At 41.6% G+C, this 25,719-nt stretch overlaps 1 protein-coding gene across 1 annotated transcript in view; it reads left to right on the forward strand.

Moving 5' to 3' along the window:
* The window catches only part of LOC128424966 (astrotactin-2-like), a 245,322-nt gene that overhangs the window by 118,853 nt on the left and 100,750 nt on the right, over positions 1-25,719 (forward strand). The window contains 4 exon segments of the mRNA XM_053411420.1: positions 2,469-2,636; positions 13,835-13,919; positions 15,118-15,192; positions 17,373-17,510. Of these exon segments, the coding sequence (XP_053267395.1) occupies positions 2,469-2,636; positions 13,835-13,919; positions 15,118-15,192; positions 17,373-17,510 (466 nt within the window).

The following is a 25,719-nucleotide window of genomic DNA, read 5'->3' on the forward strand; positions in this document are numbered from 1 at the left end:
TACATTTCTCCACTCTTTCAGAAAATGAGGGCCACTGCCAGTTCTGTTCACTAAACTGCGGCGATGCAGGAAATAGCTCTGTTTTCCTCATCTCTGGTCAGCTTGACCTGGGAGGTGCTCTATTTTGGGGATCCTTTCTAAACAGAGTTAGGGGTGTTTGTGTGTTTCAGCCTTTTAACAGTTTGTTGGGCAATGACTACAAGAGTGATAAGTGTAGGCCAATGATAACTATTTACACATTTTACTACTTATTTGATCATGGAAATACATTTTGAACCATCTAAACCAGTGTTTCTGTATTACCTGCTCCATTTGAGACAATATAAAATATGAGCCTGTGCTTCTGTTCACTGACTATAGACCTGCTATTACGCTACACAGACCCATATTTTATAGCTAATTCATTCATGACTTCACTATATGAGGAAGATGCACTTCAGCTTGAGCTTTTAGACCAAGGGGGGCTGGGACCTTTTACCCAAGAAGGGTCATTTCAATGTTTACAACATCCGTTGAGAGCCATCCTGGATTATTGAACACATAAATCAGGCTAACCTCTAGAATGCGATCGCTGGATCTGCTTGTCATTTACGAGGCGTGTGGTGTCGAATGGTAGTGATGATAATGCTCACAGCTGGTTGTAACCTTTGTTGGAGCCATGTGATATATATATCAAAATATCAATGTCAACCCGTTGTTTGGTGTTTAACCACAGGGTCAGAAAGATAAACTTGAAATGTTTTCTTCTCTCTTTTGTTTTTTATTTTCACTATCTTGTTAAAAGTGTTTTATATATACGAATCGACTTTGCAATGGTTCTTTAAAACAAACTGACACTGGAACAATTTTACCTTTGTCCAGTTTTCTAGCAGCTCTAACGCAGCTGCAGAATTCCACTTCCCGATTGAGTTCTTGTCCTTTTAGCCATTAGCTCACTCACCTGTCAAAGTGTGGTCTTGTGTGGTCATGCTTGTTTGACAAAAAAAAAAACAAAGAACTTAATCCAATCACATTTATCTATACATTTCATTAAGTTTAGTTGCATGTTTTCAGCTCTAATGATGCTTGACATTGGCTTTTTTCTTTATTGTGACCGCATCAGTCCACACTGGACAGGCTAGCTTGTAAACAAATAATAATCACTTAGAGCAACCCACATCTTATTATCCTTTCTCGACACTCCACATGATGCTTGTAAGAAATATTACATTACACCTATGTGTGTTTACTTGACAATGACCTTGCGTGCATTCGGCCAATGGGACGATTCTGTAGGACATCTTAGTCCACTATTTTAAGTTATTGTATTTATCGTACATAAAAAAAGATCTTTTCTTTGTATTTTTGAGTTGTCTGTGCAGCTGGATTGAAAACAATCATTGCTAGAGATCCCCTTACTCCCAGTCTGTATTACATGTACAACAGAATGATGGCTACAATCAGTGCTGTTGAGGACCAGACAGTACTGACGTGATAGTCAGAGAATAAAGCGTGTTTATTTCTGTAAAACTTTGAGTGACTCAGACCGACCCGGTGCCAAGTGAACAGAAGCAGCTGGTGACTTTGAGTGTAGGAGGAGGTTGTGTCTCCTATTAGGAATCTGGAACACCTACAATATAAAAAGAATAGATGTGGAAAATTGTTCCTTTATCCGCAGCACAATGTAAGAGCAGAGTGTTCGGTGTGGGATTTTTCTATGGAGCTTTGTATTTTACTGCAGGGCATCGGGCCAGTGAATTTATTTTTCTCCCTGTGACTCACAGATTTGATTGCTAGCTACTGTCTAAGCTTTTCCATCAGTATTAATCCTTTGTAGAGAAAACCAGTCCGCACACCACCATCACAGGGTTACACGTTATGAAAGAGAATACGTTTTCTGAAAATGTTTAACCTTGACACCACTGTCCTTCTTCCTTTGCTGAGTTTTTAAAATACATTTCACATCACTTTGAGACAGAGACATGTACTTACTCTGGAGTTTTTGCCACAATTTAAACTTCTGCGACCAATCAGCCGCACGATATGGCTGTATTTACGAATCTTAGCGCTCACCAGAGCTGAGGCACAGTCTCCTCACAGCTCCCGTTGGAAACAGAAGTCATTGGCATCAATTAGGGATAACCTTGTTCAGTGATCACACTTTAACGATTGGTCTGGGAGCAGTAAGAAAGAAAGGTAAATCAGCGTCAATGAGCACAGTGTTTACCAACTGACTCGTGAAAGCCTTTTAGCCCCAGTGCTGCAATTACCAGGGAAATCCCATCAATACACACATTATAGGTCTTAATTTTCTAATTTAAATTCAGCCTGGTCAGGATGGGGATGCTTTCTAATTGGTTGTGCAACAGAAGCATGAAAATAGTATTTTAAAAATGCCAAACAACCAAGCCCTTGTCTAATTTTTTATTGTATGTATTTTTTTCTTCAGAGAAACTAATTTTCTGTCTTGGGTTTTCTTTTTTTTTCAGGAAGTAGTTTTGTGGTCAGTATGGGAAGCTTCCTGGACGTTTCTAATTGGCTGAACCCCGCCAAGCTGACGCTGTACTATCAGACCAATTCGTCCACACAGTGGGTGCAGGACTACTGTGGCCAGAGGACGACTGAGCCCTGTGAGCAGATTTGTGACAAGGAAACAGGTTAGTACACACACACACAAACACACATAATCACATGTACATGCTAGGGTCTATTTGTTATTTGTCTATAACACAGAATCATATTATATGTGTTGCTTTTCTTTTTATTATGTGCAACAGCAGATTAGAAATTCAGCAACAGAATCAGGGAAAAGACATACTTAGTCCCGACTTCATATCTTGAACACTAGGTATTGGATATTTGGGAGAAAAGAGAGGATGAAGGGATGTGGGGAGGGATGAGGTAGAAGAGGTAATGGATGATGGTAAGGGGAAGGGTGGGTTGAGAAATATAAGGCAAAGGGAGCATGATGAGATGACCAGGTACATGTCTGCTTGCCAGGTGATACGAGGTGTGTCGAGGCGAAGTTAGATTCCTAAATTACCATAATAAATTAGTTCTTGATACATTTTTGTATTTTTGATCCTACTTTACTGTAAAGTATCAAATAAACCACAAGAGTATTTAGTTTGAATTCTTCTTGCTAATGGACGCCATCCTATCTGTGCAATACAATCCCACACCAGCCTCCTTCTGATTCAACCTCCATAGATACAATAGGTAAATAGTTTGTAAAAAAAAAGGGCTGCAGAATCACCCAAAAACCAATAAACCATCCACATTCACAAGCGACTGGTTGTCTAGAGCCCACAAACAGAAGGTCGTCTGTTTGTTTTTGCGTTTTGCAGCTATTTGTGCTGACATTAAAAACACATACCAACAAAAGCCGGGAGTGCGGTGTGATATTTATCTTTCCGTGGTTGGCGCAACTCCCCTGTGTATTCTGTGCCCAACAAGATAAAGTCTAAGCTCATTAGAATGGATTACATCTGTAATGTATGTGAAATTTATGTCACCCCGGTCAAGGGCACGTTGAGAGCTGCTGCATAATGTATCAGAGCCCCAGACACTCGACTCAGTCGGTGCGCACCAAGATGCCAAAGATAGACTTGGCACACATGTGGATTCTGACTTCATTTGGATCTGCGCGCACCGGGTCCCTGCGTGTTTATGCGCTGTCAGATCAGTAACGGCTGTAATTCAATTCGCCATATACATTCAGCATTCTCACTGTATTAGCGCTCGTGTTTCTCCCCTAGTCTCCTTGTCTCCCTCCATTTATTTCCATTTTCATCTGTGCTTTTCAGCAGCAAGATTTTTCTTCTTTTTTTTTCTTCTTTTTTCATCAGTAAGTATGTTGTATCTCCTGAGGGCCACCGCAATCATCCGGCAGCCGAATTAAAGGTGTTCTTCAAAGGAGTTTCTATTTCCGTCACTGTCCTCTAACGCGTGTACCTGTGCAATGATGATACACACACTTACACGCAAGCCACCTGAAACCAACTCTATTATTCAAGTACATTTATTGCAATTCCGACATCATGGCAAACCCCTGGATGGGGAAATGTGAAAGGGTAAATCACACATGGGCGGATGTGCCTCTGCAAAGCTCTCTCTCTGCAGTGAGACTCTCTGGCTGCAACAATAGGAAATGTTATTAAAGGTTTGTAAACTTATGACAATGGACAGAATAGCGCTGTTTCGTTTGAACATGAAAATCACTGCGTATAAAAGCTGCCAAAGATAAATGTAGAGCGGTGGTGTTCAAACTTTGTTGAAATACCTCAAACCTCTGTGAAATATCCATATCACCCAACCTAATAAAGCTTGTGCGGATTCTGGCACTGCACATTCCTCATGACCCTGTGTCCTGTGGAGCTATGGAGGACGGCCATTGCTTGTATTCTAATCCATGCAGTTTTTTGGCGTGTTCATGTGTGAAAGGTGTAGCTGTTTACCACAGTGCTTGTTTATGCCTCCAAGCTGGGGACAGGAAGTGGCCGGACACGTGGTGTTTTCAGGTTGTCCATCCGTATATTCGTCCCATTCTTTTGAACACGATGGCTAAAGACCACCTTGAGGGACTTTCGTCAAATGTGGTTCAAATGTTCACTGGGACTCAAAGATGATCTGATTAGAGTTTAGTGGTCAAAAGTGAAGGTTTCTCGATCCCACATTCTTGTGAACATGATATATCAAGGACAGCCCTAGGGAATTTCATTTGAACCGGCACACACATTCACTGGGATTCAAGTAGGACCTAATTAGCTCTGAAGGTCAAAGGTCAGCGTCACAACAATTTTTTTCTTTGTGAAAGTGTTTGAAATCTTACCCAAATATTTACCTCGGTTCACTAATGAACTGAGTGCATTTGGCTGGTCAAAGGTCAAATTCACGGGGACAAAATATGATTTTGTCCTCTTGAACATGAACTCTCAAGTCGGCCTTCGGAGAATTTCTTTGGATGTTCGACTCAAAGATTAATTGATTAGATTTCAGTGATCAAAGGTCACAGTGACACAAGAGAAAATGATTTATGTAGACAGAAACTGCAATTGTTGGCAGACGTATACGACGTATGCAGTAGTTCACACTCAAACGTGTCAAATGGAAACCTACTGTATTCTACAAATTGAAACCTTAAATCTACACATTTAGACATCACATCCATCACTTTTCCAGATGTATGCAGATACGCCCGCAGATGCACTTTCTTTGCCATGTGCTCTTTAATCACGAGCTGGCATTGTTTCCCCGTACCACGTTATCACGGTCCATCTCTATCACGCCGCCTCAGCGCTGCTCCAGTGTTGTACTGGTTGACTGCTACTGTTGACTACCAGTCATTGTATCACTGTGCCCGGGTAATCAATCTTCTATGCTTTCACCTTTACTCCTTGCCTCGGCTGCTTGAATGGAGGTCAGGAGATGAATGGTGCGAGTTAACTGCTCCCACTGCTGAGTTAGCTCTGGGTAACTGGAATTGGAACGTGGGCTTTTTTACAAATGCCAAATAAGCGACTTACAATTAGTGCATTCAACATCTACTAGGGGCCATGAGGGCTTCAGTATCTTGCCCAAGGACACTTCAGCATGCAGACGGGGAAGAGTGAGGATCGAAACCGCCGACCTTCTGGTTGGAGGACGACCACTCTACCCCCCCGGCTTTGTTATGACTGATATTAAAGAATGAACTTGTAATTAATAATAACCTCACCTCTATAAAGAAGGCAACTCTCAGTGTAGCCATTATACCATGATGACTCAATTTAACACTCTGTTATTATGAGCTGTGTGAACGGTCAATCCATCCTATGTCATATAGATATACACCACGCTAAGGAGGAATAGTTGGCTTCCAGCAAACTTCCATCCATCATCGTAACTAACCTCATAAAGACCCAGTGAACCTCCTGAGTCGCCTTTGTTTTCCTCATTTGACTTTATGTGTCCCTGGCTCCACCAACCTCCCCCCTAATTGGAATTGAAACTGCTGGGGTGTTAACATATACCCCTGCTATATCCTTCCACTGGGTGTATATTACACACGCTCACACACACACACAGTCCTATGAGAACAAACTCTGCTCAAGGTCTTTGACCAGAATGGCTGTATCCCCAGGAAAACGTTACAACCAGCATACATATGCATCAGGGCAACAACACGTCTTTCCTGGGCCCACACCATGATCCTTGAAATGAAAATTGCCCATGCAGCCACGCTGAGATCCTAGAAATCATTATAATGAAAAAACATCCTTTAAAACGCGGGGTCGGTAATACAGAAGGAGGAGAGGAAGGAAGAGTGGTCTCAAGTGATTGCCACTCGTACATTTGTGGCTCTTAATTTAGAAACAGAGGCCCCGGTGCACAGAGGAAAGAGAGGTGGAGAATGAGGACACACTGGTGACATGATAGTGACAAATTGTATTGGCAATCTCATATCGGTGTTTACACAGGACGGCACTATCCTCACTGTGCGGTATCAGGTTGTGTGTGTGCGTGCTCGTGTGTGTGTGGAAACCTGGCTGAATCTAACAGAAAAGCAACTGCAGTTAGATAATTGTTGTCATCAAATGGCCATTTCCAATCGCAGGTGTTTACCTCGACATTAGGCCGACATTGTGTTCTAATCAGTGAGTCATCGCTGAATGAGCCGTGTTATCCGTGCATTCTGGGCCAGATATACATAAAAAAAACATTCACTTTGCACATATAAAATCTGCCTGAAACAAAAATGAGAAAACCTGATTTATTAAGGCCGCACACAAGGCGATAAAGGCACGTAAAGCTCAGATGAAATATCTGTTTAATGTTAGAAACTGACTATTTTTACTCATTCATTTACAGGTTTATTCTCGTGATAAGTTGACCATTTACTCATTAAATTACAGCTTTATTCTTGGAATAATTTGCCTAATTTTTCTTATTGAATAACATATTTTTTTCATTGTAATATTGTGATTATTTTTCTTGTGATATTATTTATGCATTGCATAATATGACCTCGCAAAAAATATTATTTTAACCTCATTATATTATCACCTTCTCTTCTATAACTGAACAACTATAGGCCTGTTATATAATGGCTTAATACTTGTTATAATATGACTTTATTCTCGTAGTAAGTATTCTTTTTCTTGTTTTTTTTTCACAGAATATTATGAAATTCTTATATCCAAAATTGTATTTTCTTCATATTGCCCTATAATTCTGTTGCAAAAATCAAACCTACCTAAGGAGCACAAGTTTTCAGCTTTTATTTACTCGTTATTCTCATGAGTCTGCAAACTTCATGAGTGAACCCCCACGGTATTAAAACTGCATGATATAAAGGACGCATAAAAGAAAATATGGCTTATGAAAATATATAAATGAATGAGCCACCACATCCAAAACCAGGCCAAGCTAATAACAAAGCAGATTGGCAGCACTGGAGTCCCGGAGAAACCGCAGCCAAATACTGACTGTAAATGTAAAGGCAGTGCCGTTGCCATAGTGGATTAGCAGCTCAGTTAATGATCACACAATCACAACTTCCTGTCCCCTCCTTGTGTGTTGCGTTTACTCACAGCTTCATCTTTTTTTTAAGAAGTTTGTCTTTTCAATATATGAAGTCATTCAGCACACCCCACTCCTCCTTGTCCTACTTCCTTCTCTCCCTCGTCTTCTTATTATTGAGCTTTCTGCAGAGCGGCTACAGTCAGTTTAACCGCCTCTCCTCAGCCACAACATTTTAATATGCCTGCAGCAGAATCCGCTGCATGAAGCTGATGCTTTGCGAGCTGCGTAAAGGTTAGTTAATCCGGTGGAATGTGTAATCAACCAGACGTATCTCTTCCTGTTAATTGCCCGGTTCTCTCTTAAATGCTTTTGCAAAAAATTGCTGATTGCTTGCGAGGTGTATTTCAGATTACAGCTGGAACTGCTTCTGGGCCGGTGCACCTCATCTCAAACAAGGTGGAAAATGCTTCATAAATGTTTCCCCCCGCAGCTCCCAGGGGTTCACAGTGTGTGAACCCCTGACATGTGTACCACCGCATGCTGTATTCTCTTCTCCTGACAGTGCAGATAGACATGCTTTGGGAACATATCTAACAATCTGGGAGCCCACTGACAATCGTCTGATGATTAATTAGCCTCTGGTGGCAGTGACTAATATTCTGGGGCTTCCGGTCTATTGATTATACAGTCCCACTCGTTTTTTAATACATTTTTTAATCAATTTGTGCAGAGCCCTAATTTATTCCCACCAGAAACAATGAATGTTCCACATTAAATTTGGAAGAAGAGACTCAGGCCATAGACCTGTCATTAAATTCATACTCTAACGGCTCTATTTTCCTGCAGGAACAAAGCAAACGACAACATAGTGTCTGTGCAATTTAAAAAAAAATCAATATCTATTCATGAAGAAAATCCCATGTCTTGTTCTTTTTTTTTTTAAACCCTTCCTAGAAATGAAGCGCACCTATCAAACATGTTTGAACCTGTGAGTTTGGTAGGACAGGTGCAGCTCAGGTGGCAGCTGATTTTTCAGTGCTGAGCAAATTGCTGTGCATTTTGGCACAACATTGCAATTGTTGAATTAAGGACTGATACATTGCAAATGCACCTGGATGTCTTAGATGTATTTTAAAGACAAAAAATTTGCATTTCAGTCTAATAGAGGACAAGTAAATGGGTTTGCCTTTAAACCAACTGTTTCCACAGCCAACCATCAGTATTCCAGGTTTTTTGCCATAATCCCAGCTTCCTGAAGTGTCATCACAGTTGCAAAGTATTAAAGGCTGGCCAATCCCCTTTTACATTGCACCTAGAAATATGTATTTAATTGAGGCACAACTTTTATCACACGAGCTGAACTTTTCTCCACAAAAAACAAACTGCAGTACTTTTTGTAGCTGTTTCCGGTCCAGACAACATTTTGTTGCTGATACAACTTGTCTGTGTATGAGAGCAAGTTCGATCAATGTGTTCGACCTCTTCTCCGCATGCACTGTTTACCTGCGGGGGTGTGAAACCTGCTCAGACGTGATTGGTCAAAGGAGAAACGGAAACCGGGAGGCTCCTGGTCTCTAACTCCCGTCCCTCTCCCACAGATTCTGCACATTCACATGCACTGTTTATAGAGATTAATTTGTAAGCTGCATATGGGAATCAATAACCTGCGCTTAATTATTTAGCCGTTGTTCTTTCCTCCCATCGGCTTCCCAGTCTCCCCATTGTGAATTAAATTAAGTAAAGACACTTTTTAAACAGCCTTTCTAATATCTGACTCGTGCAATAAATGCAATCTGTCAGTGTCAATAAGAGGGCGGCTGTATTTTTGAAAAGTTGCACTGCATTATTAATACCTGTGCATTTTGTGCATGGTGTTGACCTTTTGGTAGCACCCCTCAACATAGGTTGAGAGTTTGAGAGACGAGGGGACGGGTTTCCTTTTTGCTCGTGATCAAAGCTGAAGCTAAGACAGAAACTTCCGGTTCAGTGACTTCCCTGTTTCCATTTATCCCTTTCCAAAATAGCTACCTGCAAAGAGCTTATGGCTCCGGCTTTGATTATCACCCCCCCGGTGCCATTTGAAACCCATTGTAGCCAACGTGTTAATCAAAGCACAACGCAACATCTATACACTTGTTATAAGAAGACACACTAATGACTCACACACACATCCACATATTAACTGACAGGTTTACAATTATGATACTAATTTAGAATTGGAGAAGAAACAAAAAAATGTGTCAAGCTCTTTCAGTATCTTTTTTTTTTTTTAGGGGGGGGAAGACATTCAGATACATGTACTCTAAAATGCAGTTATAAATTATGAGCTTCACCTCTCAATGAAAGTGGAGCCACGCATTGCTACAGGCTTTAGGCCGTGGGGGATAGGTTCATCTAAACTGATTATATAGATGGGGGAAGTAAGTTTATTAGTAAATTGTGGAGGCTCACACTTTGTTGTAACAGTGAGGGTAGAGGGGAAATACAGTTTACACAATGACATGATTGTGGACAGCATGTAGTGAAGAGGACGCTCATGAATGTACACAAACTCTCAGGTCAATGCCTCTGTTGTTGTGGTGGGTGCACGCAACACAATAAGTTACTGTACGTTCACATTCACCCACAGCAATTTAACAGTATTTTGACAAAGAGCTCACACTTCATCGCTGCTTCATTCATATCAATGTATTTATTTGTTTTGTCGGACTCGCCTGATGCTCCACCTTTCCAGGGCCAAACTGAGTCATTGTGTCAATTGCTGTCTCGCACAATCATTTATTCTGCTAGATAATTTCCTAAATTCCTCTCGTCCACATGCAGATGGTGTTTTGATCCATTAAGACAGACTTTTTTTACAACCACCTTCTTAAGGGTGGATTTTCAAACCCTCATGTTTCTATCCCCGAGTGTGTGGCAAACAATGACATCACAGCTGACTTCACCTTTGCTTTGTGTAATGAGCATGCGGCAGAAACAACAACAATGGGGACTATGTACCCTTTTTTTCTATGTTTGGTTTTCAGCTTAATTTAGTATCACTGCTCCACTTTACCGTTATCCACAGGCTAGGAAATAGACATTCAAAAATATACCTACAGGAGTGGAGACAAGGGATCATATAGGATACAGCAATCAGACATATGTGCGCTGGTGATGGATCAAACTTTGTTTTCAAACTATAAGTGATATATTATATTTGTTTTGAGCTTTATATAAGGTATTTTCAAGGTATTTTGTTTCTACATTTATATAAATTTGATGAATTACAGTGTTTTAAAGTGTAATCTTCAAGATAAGGGAACCAACTATTGTACAGTAGATATCTTTTGGATTTTTCAGTTTTGGGTGGGTAAATAAAAACCACTGTCAATTATTTGTTTCCAAACCAGCCATTGTGTTTTCCTAAAGTAGGTAACCTGCCAGACGTGTTGCTTTATGTTGTCTGGTACACATATTTTCTTTATGTGGGCAATCTGTATATTTACATATGAACCGTTGTACGGGTACATCAAGGGAATACTTTACCTGACAGAATGCAAGTGTGGCCTTCACGTCTGTCGCCTTTACTGGATCTCAGACTCGCTCTGCTCACAGCTCGTTCAGCAAAGGAACACTCGTAAATTAGCTCTCTGTTTGCTGTGCATGACAACATCTAAACCCCGCGAAGCCGTCCCATTAGGCCGAGATGTTTTCCTCTTAGAAGCGAACACAAGCGGAATATAACTTCTGTCAGCAGCCGGCTCTGTCCTGTCGAGGGTCCTGTCTGCGCTGCTCCTGGATTCAGCCGCCTTCCGTCTCTCCTCCCCGATTAATCAGAGGTGCAGTCAGGCAGTCTCACAAGCAAATCCGCGTTGGCTATGTAAATCCCTCCCCTTGAATGTGTAGGGGAACAAATCTCAAGTTGGGTCACTGTTGTTAGCCCCACCGCTGGCGGCCTGCTAATGAAAATGCCAATTCCAGCCCCTGGCAGACGGGGCAAGGTGTGCGTGTGCGAGAAAGAATAACTGGTAACATGTGACCTGACTGCACCTGCTAAAGATAGATTTTACTTAACACTGCTTCTGGCAGGCAGGAAGAATTAATTATAACTAGGTTATATGTGTATTTAATGGGCAGCAGTGGGGAAATGGGGGTGTACGTGTTTTGCATGCACGTGCAGATGTGTGTGGCTGCAGCAGGAAGAGGACACATGTTGTGTGCCTGGGAGCATAAAAACAATACAAATCCCCACCAGCATTAAAAGTCGCAATTATGACTCTGTTCTTTCTCTCAGGAGCAAAGGCAGAAACAGAGTGAAGTTATAAAACCACTGACTCAGCGGAGGGAGGAAGTCAGGGAGGATGGAGGGGTCAACGAAATGTGGTTAGATGAATGGTACTCTTTCCAGCTTTGATCAACGTTGGTTTCCATTAGTGTGGTTGTTCCTTAACCCAAAGCAAGGCGAGTGTTACCAAGCCATCACCACATAGGTGTAAGATCAGGAAACTGTTTTTATTTTAAGAAAGATGGTTTGAAAGGGACTGAAATTTGAAATCGTCCGGCTCGCGAACATACCTGTGTGTCGGACAGCGCTGAACGGTGTTGATGTTCAACTTGGAGGACTCGTAGCATTAGGGGTTAATATTGTTAGAATCAGATTTGCCTGACATTTCAAGGGGAATCTGTGGAAAACATCCATTATATCATAAAATGATGATGACAATTCTCAATATGGATGCGTCAATAATCCTCGGGTCTCTGCCCTTTTCATCTTTTATTCAAAATGTTTTCCTGCATCCACATTTTAAAAGCGGATACGTCCAAAGCGCTCTTGCTCCTCGTTTAAAAAGGCCACATAAAACGGCCACACGAAAATATGGACATTTCAGTGCCCCCCCCCCCCCCCCCCCCAGTGAGTCTGAGGCCTGTTAAGTCAACCCCTAAATTATTAAACGCCAGGTGATAAAATGTGAATGGTATTGCCTGGGTGGCCATTGCACATTTTTTTCCAGTGTTATGCTTCCGTAGGTCAACAGAGAGCAGTCAGTCGGATTTATTTCTGGAACAGCGCTAATAGAAAGCTTGGTAAACTATCGGTTAATATTTCACAAACGCTTCCATCCACTTGAAAAGACATTTCCACATGCAGAGGGCTCCACACGCTACCTCACATGACACCAGAAGGCAATTCTGTCTTTATGAAACCGATGAAATTGACCCTCTTAGAACAAAGCGTAGTTTAATGTTATTTGAGTAGCTGTAATGTAATAGCACAGAGGACCACACGCTCACGATGTGCACAGAGCAGCGAGGGTGAGGGTTTAATTTTCTTTTTTCCATCATTTTAAAATTGATATTAGCATTGAAACTATTGTAATTCACCAGAGAGAAGACGCATTGGCGTGATCATTTTTAATTGTTTTTTTCTTTTTCACAACGTTCAAAGATAATTGCCACTGCAGATGCAGAGGTAAAGCAAAACAGAAACCACAGCATTACACGAACAATAAGAGTAGTTTGTGAGATGCACCATATTTTGATCACGTCCTTCTGTTGATTCCGTGGATAAGTGAACGTCACTTCTCGAGATTGTTATAACACAAGACAAATGTAAGAGCCTGCAGCACAACAACAATATGTTACAATCCACAAACACATTTCACTGATCTCTAACCAATCCGAGCATGCGTTATGAAATAGACACGACAGAAAACACTGGGTGTTCGTAAAAGGATGCAATGAAAGATCTAATCATAAATATAGCTGGTGATGCAGTGGCACCAGTTGCCAGAAAATATACTGACCAGAGCTCAAGGATTTCCTGCTACTGACTGAACGTCTGTGGCTCGTGCTGCGCTGCAAATTCTCCAACTGAGGGAAACCTGAGCGGAGATCTTGTTCTGTGACACGAAATTCTCAAGGACAAAAAAGTAACCTTTAAGTTGAAGATAACGACTCACTGTAAAACAGGAAGCAAACAGTAAACCTCACTATTTCCTCATTTCAACAGTGACTGGTGCTACTTTGCGCTGCTTTAAAAGACCCACGCTTTTTTTCAGTTTGAGGAAAGTGATGTGTTTTCTGAGCATTGGATAACATGAAGAGGTTTTCAAGTAATAACCCAAATTAAAATGACAAATAAGAATGATACATCTACTTTTACTGTTTAAAACAGTAGATTTAACTCGGCTTTAACAAATGGAGTTTGTGTACTCTAGTGTCCTGGGAGGAAAATCAATAGTGGAAACAAGCAGCTTCATCTTGACCAGTCTTAAGAGAGTGATTTGCTATTACTTTTGCTCAGTGGAAAGTCAGATAACTCGGGGAAACCTCTCATTTAATAAACATCTCCTTGTTGTCTCTGTCTCAGGAGAATGCAGCTGTCATGAGGGTTACTCCCCCGATCCCGTCCATAAACACCTCTGCATCCGCAGCGACTGGGGGCGTAACGAGGGGTAAGTACTCTCCCATGTTTCCCTCTCACATCTGGAACCTCGCCTGAACTCAAACGGCCCCGGTTTTGCAGTCTGCACTTCCAACTGCTTGAACCTGCGATATTAACTGTGCGTAAAATCAAGGGTGAATTGTCCGTCGTGATGGTTTAGCAAGTTTCAAGTCTCCGCGAGTTGATCTTCAGAGTGTTAAAAAAAGGAAATGGAAACCGGGACGGAGAATCAATCAAACAACTTAATGTACGCTCGCAAAGAAAATGGTCACCGTTAATGTGAAATATAAGCAGTTTGCAGTTAATGAGCTAAAACATGCAAATGTACCTGTATGGACTTTTAACTCGAGGAAGTAGACTTTGAAGAGAGAATCAGGAGCGGAGAAGGGAAGAGGAGAATGTAGGAGGGATGTTATAGTGTGTAACAACACAAGATATCAGTGGAGGGAGGAAGGTGAAAGAGGAAAAGCGACGGATAAGTAGAGTGAAAAATACAAATTATGTCAATTATGTACAAAGGGAAAAGTAATTCAAATCCGTCGTCTTTTTGACTCTTTGGTTATAAGCAACTCCCAATCGTCAGTTCCTCAAAAGGTCCCATTGTTAGTGAGTTTCATGGATGTCAACTGTATTTTATCATAGTATTATATAGTATTATAAGTTCTAAACCTGCCTGTTTGGAATGTTTCCTTTGCCTGTAGTCATGCTTGTTGCAGCTTTCCTTCTGAAACTGTAAAAGTAGTAATTGAGCGGCTGCAGGACTCGGTCTGCAGAACCCTGGAGCCGCCGCTGCTGCTCAAAGAGCCGTTCACCCGTGTGTTCAAAGTTCAGTGAAGCTCCACTCTGTTGGCTGTACCTTGAACTGGAGAATCAGTTGTTGTTTTCGATAACGCTACTTATATTGATGAGTCCCCCAGCCGCCACTGCTACAGATCGCCAATCCCGTTGCTTATTTATTCAGTGTTTATTATTATTGAACGTATCCTTCGTCCAAATGGCACACTGCACTTCCCTGGGCAATACAAATGCCAAGTATATAAATGATAAGATGAACAAGCTCTTGAGATACAGGAGTATATGTTTAACTTAACAACATCTTTGCAGTTTATACAAATAAAACGCACACATCATTTAATATTCATGACTTATTATTTATAAATATATAATATATGTCTGTCTCTTCTGTCTTTCCATGTCCTCCTGTCAAGTCCTTGGCCGTATGCTAACTTGGAGACAGGCTATGACCTAGTTACCGGGGAGCAGGCCCCGGAGAGGATCTTCAGGTGAGTCCTTCACTTCTCCTGAGTGCACGACTTCTGCCGGCCATCTGTGATTCCGGGGACACACAGCGAGAGGATGGCGCTGTTCTTGGCATGCTCGTGTGTGTGTGTGTGGGGGGGGGGGGGGGGGGGGTGCTTTTGTGTGACGGAGCATACAGATGAGTTTCCTGCACACACACAGAGACACACAGTTGAACGGACACACAGAGACACCCCGTGCGGAGGTGAAGTCTCACCCATGGGCTCTCGTGGGGAGAAACAGCCAAAGGGCCAGTTCCTTGTCTGACTCCTTTCAAATGCTTTTACTGCCATTTTTGTTCAGCTGCTCATTCTTGATGGGGTCATTGTGTCTTACATTTTTTAAGACGTGCAAACGCTCAAAGGATCTCTTCACCATCAGCCAACATCTGAAATATGTCATTAAGTGCCATGGTGGAGTTGTTAGACCTGTTGGTGATCGGGGAGTATGCTTCCTGCTTTATAATCAAGACTCTCTGTGGATGGAGGCTTTTTTAAAGATACATTTAGAGAAAATAAATAAAAAACCTAAAGAAGCCTTTTCAGAGTTTGTGTCGCAGATTTCTAAAGAGGAGAGTGATTGTGATGCAATTACAGAAGAATGTTAATTACATAGAAGATGAATACCTCTATAATAATACTATATATCCAAAACAGTATGACCAACCGACCAGTCAGTCAATTCAACTTTTATGCAGCACCTTTCAAACAAATCAAATTCAATTCAAAAAGCTCTACAGGTGATGGACACACACACACACACACACATTGATGCAGATAACAGACAAAGTGAGGCTATCAGTAAGGATTGGTGAAATGACTGTTGCTCTTCAGTGTCAGTCAGTGGTGAAAACAGGAGCCTAATCACAACATTGATTGGTTTCACAGATATGGAGGAAGCCAGTGCTGCCTTCAACTTTTTATTTTTATATTTGATGCTTGGAACTCTGAGAAAACAAGCATCCTTTGAACTGGAGTAGATGTTATATTTCAAACGTGAACTTCAAATGGGGTTTGAACTGGCAGATAGCGAGGGGAGGTCACAATGAGTGTAATGTACCAGATTCTTTGATTCCTGTTAATAAACCGGCAGCGTTGACTTGATCTAGTTCAAGTGTTTTTTAATGCTCAGGTTTGGCTGTTCCACGAATCAGGTCATGTACATGTCAGTGATATATAACGATGGATAAACTTAGATGATGTTACGAAGGTGGGTAAAGATATTGAATGAGAGTACTTGATTCAATGCATTGTCAAGATGTTCAAAGAGCACAGTCAAGCTTGGGTTTCTAGATTTGTTATATATGTATTTTGTCATTTGCCTTCCTGTTGCCCACCTGCTCAGAAGCATTAAAAACGCACAGCCGAGTTCTGTGTGATATTGTGAGCTCCCGCCAGGTGTTGTTTTTCCCAAGCGCCGAGTGGAGGCGCCCCGCAGGGTGCCCTCCTGGGGGTATTAAGCTTCACTCAGTAGAAGCATCTCTATCGGAACCAAATGATTATCTTTTTCTCTCCGTCTTTAATGACGGCCGTCTGCAAACGTGTCACGCAAAGCAACACGCTGCAGAGACCATTAGAGACTCTTTTTTTTCTCAAATTAGTAATACAAAAATGATGCCATCCCAGCTGCAGCTGTAATGTGTTTCTCCAAGTCCAATTCTGTCTCCAGCTGTGCCACCGTTGCTTCACAGACGAACAGCGATAAGTTAGCACTTACTCAGGGTACACAGGTGTCCTTGAGTTTCTGAGAGAAATAATGAATGAATGAATAAATAATGGAAAAAAAAAACATGTTTCCTTAACCACCATGCGCAGTGATCAATGTAAAATGAATGCATCTTTTATATCCATGACTACACAATGCTGCAAGAGATGTTTCTAGAATAATCCATGTTGTTGACTCAATCTATATTCAGTATGATATAAAAACATGTCTTTCTTATATACTATGTCAATAGCCTGAATGAATAGAACATGAATACTGCCTATTATCTTGTGTGAATCACACTCATTGTAACTGTATGAAATAATTCCTGCAATGTTATTTTTTGGCATGCTTTTGTTCTTTCACACACTTTCTAAAATGTGCTTGTGTGTAATAAGGCGGTGTGTAATCGCGACAGTAATGTGATTGATATTAATTTTGCGTGTCCGTGCCAACACAGATCGCTCTACAGTCTGGGCCAGGGCCTGTGGCTGCCAGTCAGCAAGAGCTTCGTGGTGCCACCGGTGGAGCTGTCCATCAACCCCATCGCCAGCTGCAAGACGGACGTGTTGGTTACCGAGGATCCGGGGGAGGTCAGGTCAGTGTGACACGGCTCGCGGCTCCACGCTGTGCGCAGAGGATTGTTTCCTGTGCGGTCCGTGTACCATTATACTCCCATTAACACAGCACACACGTTTCCTGAGAGGTCTCAACACGTGCAGGAACATCAGCGTTTGTCGTGTTATCAAAAATCCGGCTTGACGGCTTTCCCTCCAGTGTTTCCATGACGCTGGCATTAGTGTCGCTTCTGACATTCTGAGAGAATTTCAATTACATTTCAACACAGCAAAACAACCACACTGGAATGTCACATCATTATTTTTGCTGCCTTCCCTCTTGTTCCATCAGTGGAACCGGCTGCAGCTACTTTACGGCCGTGTGCTTGTTGCTTTAGGCAAATGTCATTTGTTTTATTTGACATTAAAATTTTTTTTTAAAAGAGCGTTGCTTAGGTACACTGATGAAAAAGAAAAGAACGAAGCTCATTACAAAAAATGTATAAATAACATAAATATACAGTAAATGCTTTGCCTGCTTTGCTTATAAATATATATTTTTTAAGTATAACAGCTCAATTGAAATAAAAAAAGCAAAGTACCCATCAAGCCTTTAATCGGGTTATTAAATCCTTATGAGGTCTGCGATTTAGAAGCTTAATGTGACAAAGGAGAAGCATCATTAAAAAAAACGTGGACTGTGCACGTAGGGAACTGAGCAGCAAACCCAACCAGGGAAGTGGTGTTAACAAGGTTATGGATCTGGAAATTCCCACAGTCCAATAACAACATATTGGCAACACATATAACAATATAAAACCTTTTTTTTTTCTTTATCCAGCCGGTCAGTGGAGGCTGTTGTGCATGAGTAAAGCTCAACATCCCAAAACTTGTCAGAGCATCAGCATCACTTCCAAGCAATCATTCGTCTATGCAATCAAACTGGCATCAGCCCCGGCCGGTGATTTCATGTGAATGCCAAATAAATCCCTCTGCTGCGTAAATATGCTGCACTTCTACAATAATGTAAATTGGGGTAAAGAAGCTGGAATGTGAAACAGGAGTTCAGCATACGCCTGTGAAACACCGCAGCCCATTCATTTACCTTTTCACTACACAAAATTAGTTTACAGCACCTGCTAAAAGGGGTCACAGCCCACCTCATATCACATGATTAACACTGATGCAACAGTGCATTGTTTTAATTAAAACTCTGATTTGCAAGGGAAATACTCATGTGGCGGTGCGGGTGCTGGAGGCCGTGCTCTCTAACCACATGAACACGCTGTGCCAGAGGTCCCGCCATCCACATCTGATTGTTCCATGCAAAAAATGCAGTTATAATCGAATGACTTGAGTCTCAACATTAACATAACAAATTTCAAAAGTAATTCTGCAAATCAGTTTTCGAGTGTTAGGGCCACTTAAAGGAAAACATCTGATGACATTTTGAAAATAAAGTCGTAATTTTACAAGAATACATTTTTTATTCCATGGAGCAAAAGTCATGATATTACGATACAAAGACTTTGAGGAAATGTCTCTATTGTAGAGGAGGTAATGTTTGGTAGTGGTTTAATGCAAGACCATCTTCACATCTGCATGATATTCAAATACCTTGTCGTAGCCAAGTGGTACTAAGGGCAAAGGGAACTTTTGCCCTTAGTACCACTTAGTATTTTTTACATTGCATATGTTATCAGTTCCCATGTGTTGGCAGTGTTGATGTTGTAACTTGTTGTTGTTGTTGTTGTTGAGTATCTCTTTGGAATGCAAATCTCATCCTCTGATCCTAAAGTCAGATTTCAAGTACAAAAGAAGCTTTCCCGTGATAAACCAAAGAGGACAGAGTCAGTGGCTGTTTAAATTGATTAATCACCACGGTTTGGTTTGCCAACAGGGAGATCATATAGTCGGTCAGGGGTCAGCAAGTTTTTATGAAAGGTTCACAAAATAATAAACACAAGTTAAGAGTCTCCCACTCTCCGCTGTTTGTTTTGCTCTTTGCGATAAACCACAGCTCACATCCAGAAAATCACCCTATTAATCCTATTTACTACTATTTTTATTATTGTTTTTGTTACACATCCAACACGACAGCATGTTGACTGGACTCAGGGGCCGCTGCCTGGTATCGGCCGCTGGATAATGCACCTTGGCAGCTCCCCTTTGACTCGGCTCCTGGACGATCACAGCGGCAGAACTGCTGATGATGTTGATGCTGACATCGTGACGCAAACCATCATCGACATCGCACCACGACATCCACAATTTCAGCCCTTTACTACTGTGTCTCAGTGGCATCCCCTCAGCAGGGTCATGAGCTACTCTAATAAGGCAGCTGAAAATCTGTTAGAAAATATTTGCTCAGAAAAACCCTCATTTTACCTGAGTGTAGATCTCTCAGACTACTTTCCTCACTCAACACTCGTGGGTGATGCTGAATCTTCAGTAAACTAATTTGTGATTCAGAGAGGCTAAATCAGAGCGATCACTGGGTACTGAATGTTTATGACTAACGTGCATCCGAGAAATTGTTGCATTTGTTTTTTTTTGTTTTTATCCGATGCTGCAAACATCCAAACTTCCCACAGACTTTAGGAAATTGCCTCAGGAGCAACGAACTCCCATGGTAACTGTAAACATCTGCTCGTCCTGACGTGAAGGGGAACGCCGCGCGCCTCTCGGTTAATTAGCCGTTCCATTTGCTCAGTGGCTCTAATCAGTGATCTAAAGTGAGCTGGAGAAGTTTATCAGCCATATTTTCTGCTACATGTTGATCTGATCAGAGTCTGCGTCTGCAGGACTGGAGTTTTGAAAAATATTACAGCCTCTCCTTGCAGCTGAGAGGTAAAAGCGTTTGTTTCTTTTGTCTGTTTTCTTTCTCCTGACTGTCACTGTTACCGTGGGATGAAAAATACCTTTTTGTAACTGCATGGCCAAGTGGAGCACTTCAACGGAATGCAAGAACTTTGTGTTTGTTTACTTCACAGCCGAGGAGCTCCATTAAGTGTACAGCGAGTTAAGCGATTCATCAGTAGAAGGACGCGCCTTCGTAAAATTGGCGAGCGTCGTCTGTTTTTGACCCTCCCAGGATATAAACCCACTTGTTAGCCTCACTTTGAGGTCAAGATAAGCATGTAAAGAAATACATTGTATTTACTTTGCTCAAACTTTGTTAGTTAGTCAAACTTTTTAATGAAGAAAAAACCTGCATACAAGCAACAAAATAATAGTGTCATTGAGAAACTACCTCTTTCCACAGACTGATTTCACTTCACAATGACGGTTCACCACCTCAGAGTCTCACAATGACAATATTAGGACATTCTGAAATATCATATTTCCACTGTTTTCCCCCTTTCATTCAAATTGATTTTACAAATAAAGGACTCGCTTCCACAGATTAATTTCGCTTCACAATGACAGTTCACTGCCTCGGAATGTCAGGAAAATCTGATGTGGGATTTTAGAGTAAAAGTCCTTGTAAATCTTAATATTTGTATGGCACTTAACAAAGATAACGCTATTGAAAAGATTGCCGAGGGCAGTGAGTTTCTGTTTACTTGTTTACTAGTCTGGTAACCGTTACATCCACTAATAAGGTTGTCCCATGAGATTAGAGGTCATGGTGCTTTGCGTGAAAAGTGCGGCCTGGGAAGGAGTCCGCCCCTGCTTATTATATCTCTAACTTCAAGTTAGTTTATACTGTATGAAAACATATCATATTGCATAGTAACCATCATAGTACATGTAAACAAATACATCTATTCCTTTCTGGTTACTGTAGGTGCCTGCTGCTTAGGGATCAGTCTTTTCAAGATCACATGCACTGTCCATAAATAAGTTTCTAAACACGTCCATGTGGTGTGACTGATTAAAAGCTGATTGAAAGCCCACCTCAGTCTGAGTAATGCACCAGTGTTCTGTATTTGGTTAACAATTAGTTGCTGTAACACAGGAGGATGTGGCGGACTGAATAATGCAGACAAACTCATTATCCGGAGCTGTTTTGTGGAACAAAGTCCTGTGGGGATCCTTATGGAGTCTCTGGATGGTGCTCTTCGCCAAAGTGTTTACGCAGGCATTGATGTAGTCACTCAGTCATGATAGACACGCTGATGAAGTGGTGAAATGTACCGTGGCCGTGGCTTTTAACGGGACGCGCCCCTATTTCACTCCTGCCCTTCAGCTCGCTGACAGAACCCGATGGAGTTTGTTTCATGTGAAATAGATGAGTGAAGGTAATTGTCGGCTTAACCGAGCTCGGCTTTGAACTGAAGATGTTTGTCTCCATCACCAGCCCTGACACTGGGCCTCCTTTATTAATCCTTGTAGGTTAGCTGGTTTTAATATTACAGACTATCCATTTAAAGGCACTGGGCATATAGGAAAGGAAAAGGTCATATTTATTTTACCAAGTCAATAACAGTTCATCAATATTACACACAGGTCCATGTTTTTGAGTTTCCTCAAGCCATGCTGATGAGTTCCATTTTGTTTGCAGAGGGGCTGCAAATGCAATTTAGTTTTGTTTGTGTGGTCTGAAGCATTGAAATGTAGCTTTTGGTTTGTGCTGAGAGAAATTCACAGACCTTGCTCTTAGTGGGAACTATTTCCACCAGAATCGTTACTCGTTCTTAGATGCTATTGTATCACAACATTGATATTAAGAGTATCTTTATTAACCTTTTTAATTATGGTTTTGAAAATTAAACGAGGAAGGGCAGAGTTGCTTCAAAGTAAAAACAAGTAAGGCCAACCTCAACCAGGGGTAATCAAGCTTTTTACTTTTTACTTTCACCGTTTCAAATGCAGCCTGTTGTGGGAGCGTGTGGTGCGTTCACTCCGACTGGCTTAGTGGATGCAAATTTCAGTGGCCTTCTCCACAGGGGTGAGTGTGCAGAGTTTATTAGAGGTTAAGGACTATGTAAAATGGAATTAAGTACCTCTCTGAGTTCGTAGCTTCCCAGTAATGTCATTGTGACTAACGGTATTAACCTACTCCACAAAAGTAGCTTGGTGAATTTTTGTACTTTCAAAATAATGGTTGAACTACATCTACATTTTAAAGCGTGGTTAATTATAAAGTTGTCAAGGTACGTCTCAAAGAATTGTTCCCTTTATTGCAATTTTATTTAACTTTAGTCACTTTACCTATACAGACCTGACATTTAAAGCCAGGCACTTGACAGGAAAACTCTTCCAAGTGAATATCCTTATTTAAATTCAAGAAATATGAAAGGGCAGAATTATGTAAAAATAGAAGCAGAGCTTGTTTGTTCAGTATTCAGCCGTGGGCTCAGCTTTATTACTGTTTGTATGAAAGGGATCATTTTGAAAATGGAGTCTTCACTATATACTGTGTATTCTGTGCACTCCACTTCATGATCATAATCCAAAATAAAATTACAGTTATCTGTGCACCTCCTTGACTGATTGCGAAGTCATGAAGATAGTCAACTTTCTCAAGTGGTCAGAGGATTTTGAATGAGCCTGACACAAAGATTGGCCTCAACAGTATTGCTTTTTTCAATGAAGGTATTCACCAAACTGCAGTAAATATTAATAATAAATACATAGTAAGTGACTACAAGGGTACAAATGCAATGTGCCAAACAAATAACGTAATGTGTGGGGTACAATCACTGTATGGATAAAACGGATGGTGCAAAGAAATCAATGAACTGTACTATGCAACTGTGAACTATTAGTAAACTAACAGTGGTTAATAATCACAGATAACTTTTGGAGATGGATCTGGATGGCCACTGGAAGGAAGGACCTCCTGTGTGGGTCAGTGGAGCTCTGCTGTTAGTCCCTGGCTACAAAATGTCCATCTCTTTAACTGGAACAGTGTGGAGAGGTTGGGCCCTGACAGCCTCCACTTCTCCGCGAGTACATGCACAGCATCCAGTTTCACCCCCGCGACTGAGCCAGCCTTCTGAATCAGTCTGTTGAGTCTGTTGGTGTCAGCCAGCCTCGGGCTTTCGGCCCAAACAGACCTCAGTGTGGAAAAATGGTGCTGGGCGCCACAGACTCATAAAGCATTCATAGCATGCCTGCAGATGTTGAAGGACAGGACAAGGACAGGAAAAAGAGTAGACTCTAGCCGCTCTCTGTGGAGAGCTACAGATCTTGGTCCGGTCCAGTTTGCTTTCTGAGCAGGTGCTCTGGTATTTTTACTCATGAGTCATCATCACAAAGAGAAGCAGAACTCCTGGATCGCCTGGCGTGCAGGTGCAGGTGGTTCAGCTCACAACTGTCCCCAAACCTGTCGAAAACCCCCGAAGCCTCTCACAGCCACACAGTCACTGGAGAGCCCCTGTAGGTGGCAGGTCTCTGTGTCACACCTGATATCTGAGGTGTCCAGGGTACTGAGAAAATGCAAAGTATTCAATATTTGTACTGTTGTGCCGTGTTGAATCTTGAGTCTGGTTAACAAATCAATTGCTGTGTCAGTTGTGAGATGGTTTTGTTGGTTTGGTTTTGTATCCTGTAGCTCCAAGCCAATGTTTTATTCCATTAAATATAGGCTAACATTGCACTGGGGATTTAGAACTTATCTGAACAGAAACAGCATGTTTAGTTGTATCCCAATACTACATTTTATAAATTGTTTATATTTTAACAATCTCTAACATTAGCCCTGCATTTCCACTTATTATTGTTGACCCAAAGCCAATGTGTCGCCAACACCTCATAAACATCCGGATACACAACGATTCGGACGCACTAAGCTGTGCTCTCTGACCGGCGTGTTGGTCAATAACTGTTAATAACCCGGAGTAACTGGTGTCACCTCGCTGCGGTGATTTACGACCACACTCGCCGTGACCAAGTGAACCATCGAACTGCGCCATTGCCGATACGCTGATGCAACTGGCCAGCGGGAGACACCAGGAAGGATTAAAGTGCGTAAATCCGCTTCCCCTTCCTCCACATCTCCATCAAAAAATGTTTTATATCTCCGCAATCAAACCGAAGAATTGATCCATCAATCTTTATTTTATCACTTAGGTTCAGACCGCGAGATTTCCCCTTCCGCGATCACAGCGGGGCTTGAAGAAAATGCACTTTATCCAATGACGAAAGTGCTTGATGAGAGTCAGCATATTTGTGGGGAGCTGGAACAAGGGCATTAATCAAGTGCAGGGGCAGACCAATAACAGGCTCTGTAATCACGCCGGAGCACGGCTCTAACTTTGGGCAGCACTGCCTGGTCATTCATCATTTGGAGAAGCAAGAGGCAGAGAGGGAGATTAATAACAAGTACATTAGTCAGTGTTTAGATGCAACCGATGTGCTTCTAGGTCAAGCAACAGAGCTGCGGTGCCAGAAGAGATGATCTTGATTAGCTAATGATTTGGAATAGAACCGCGATCAGCTTTTGAGTCCGTGTGGGTTTTGGTAACCAAACGTATTGTTTTAATGATTTTGTAGAGCGATGCGTGGTATGGATCGCTTCACTCCTCCGTACTGCATCACGGATCAGTTTCCAGGCTCCCAGTAATTAAAGAGTGAGAAGAAAACTTTCCTTCCAGACCCTTTGTCATGATTCAATATATTGCACAACTTTGTGAGGAAATTTCCAATATCCTTACTGATAGTTTTCTTTCTTTTATACACTATTTCCCCGCATCCGGAAGGAGCGGCAGTTAGCATGCACGTCATGGCCGAGGCAAACCATTATTTTTTCTCCGCCCCACCTTCGCAACCCTCAATTTCCCCCTCGCCTGAGGAGACATTTGTCAATGCTCTAAGTGCCAGAGCGCTGCGTGTTACCTGTCTAATGGAGAGAGAAAATGCAGTTGCTCAATAAAAAGAATAAGACTATGACGTGGAGATAAAGACAGGGAAGAAACTTTATTTTCTCTGTCATTTTTGATGTGAGTGCAATACTCGCAACACTCATTTAAATTGAAGTTAACTTTAGGCAAAAACTGTTATTTGCGATTATAATATATCTATGGTTTGAAGATATTCAATATACTAAACATTCAGTTAATGTTGGGGAATGCTAATGGATTAAAGAAAGAAAAGGTGATTACACATTTTTATATCCGAAACAAACATTGGTCTCCTGTTAAAGTATCTTTCAATGGCCACACTGATGCTCCACGGTCACGGCAGAGTGTGGAGAGTGCGCCCAGCATGTTATAGGTTTAGTAATATCCTAGCCCTTAAAGCAGGATGCCCTCTGAAAGCAAGTGTGGCTTAGAGTGTGACATTCAGGGAGTACTTGTTGTG

Source organism: Pleuronectes platessa, chromosome 19 (assembly GCF_947347685.1).
Source record: "Pleuronectes platessa chromosome 19, fPlePla1.1, whole genome shotgun sequence".
NCBI classification, from domain to species: domain Eukaryota; kingdom Metazoa; phylum Chordata; class Actinopteri; order Pleuronectiformes; family Pleuronectidae; genus Pleuronectes; species Pleuronectes platessa.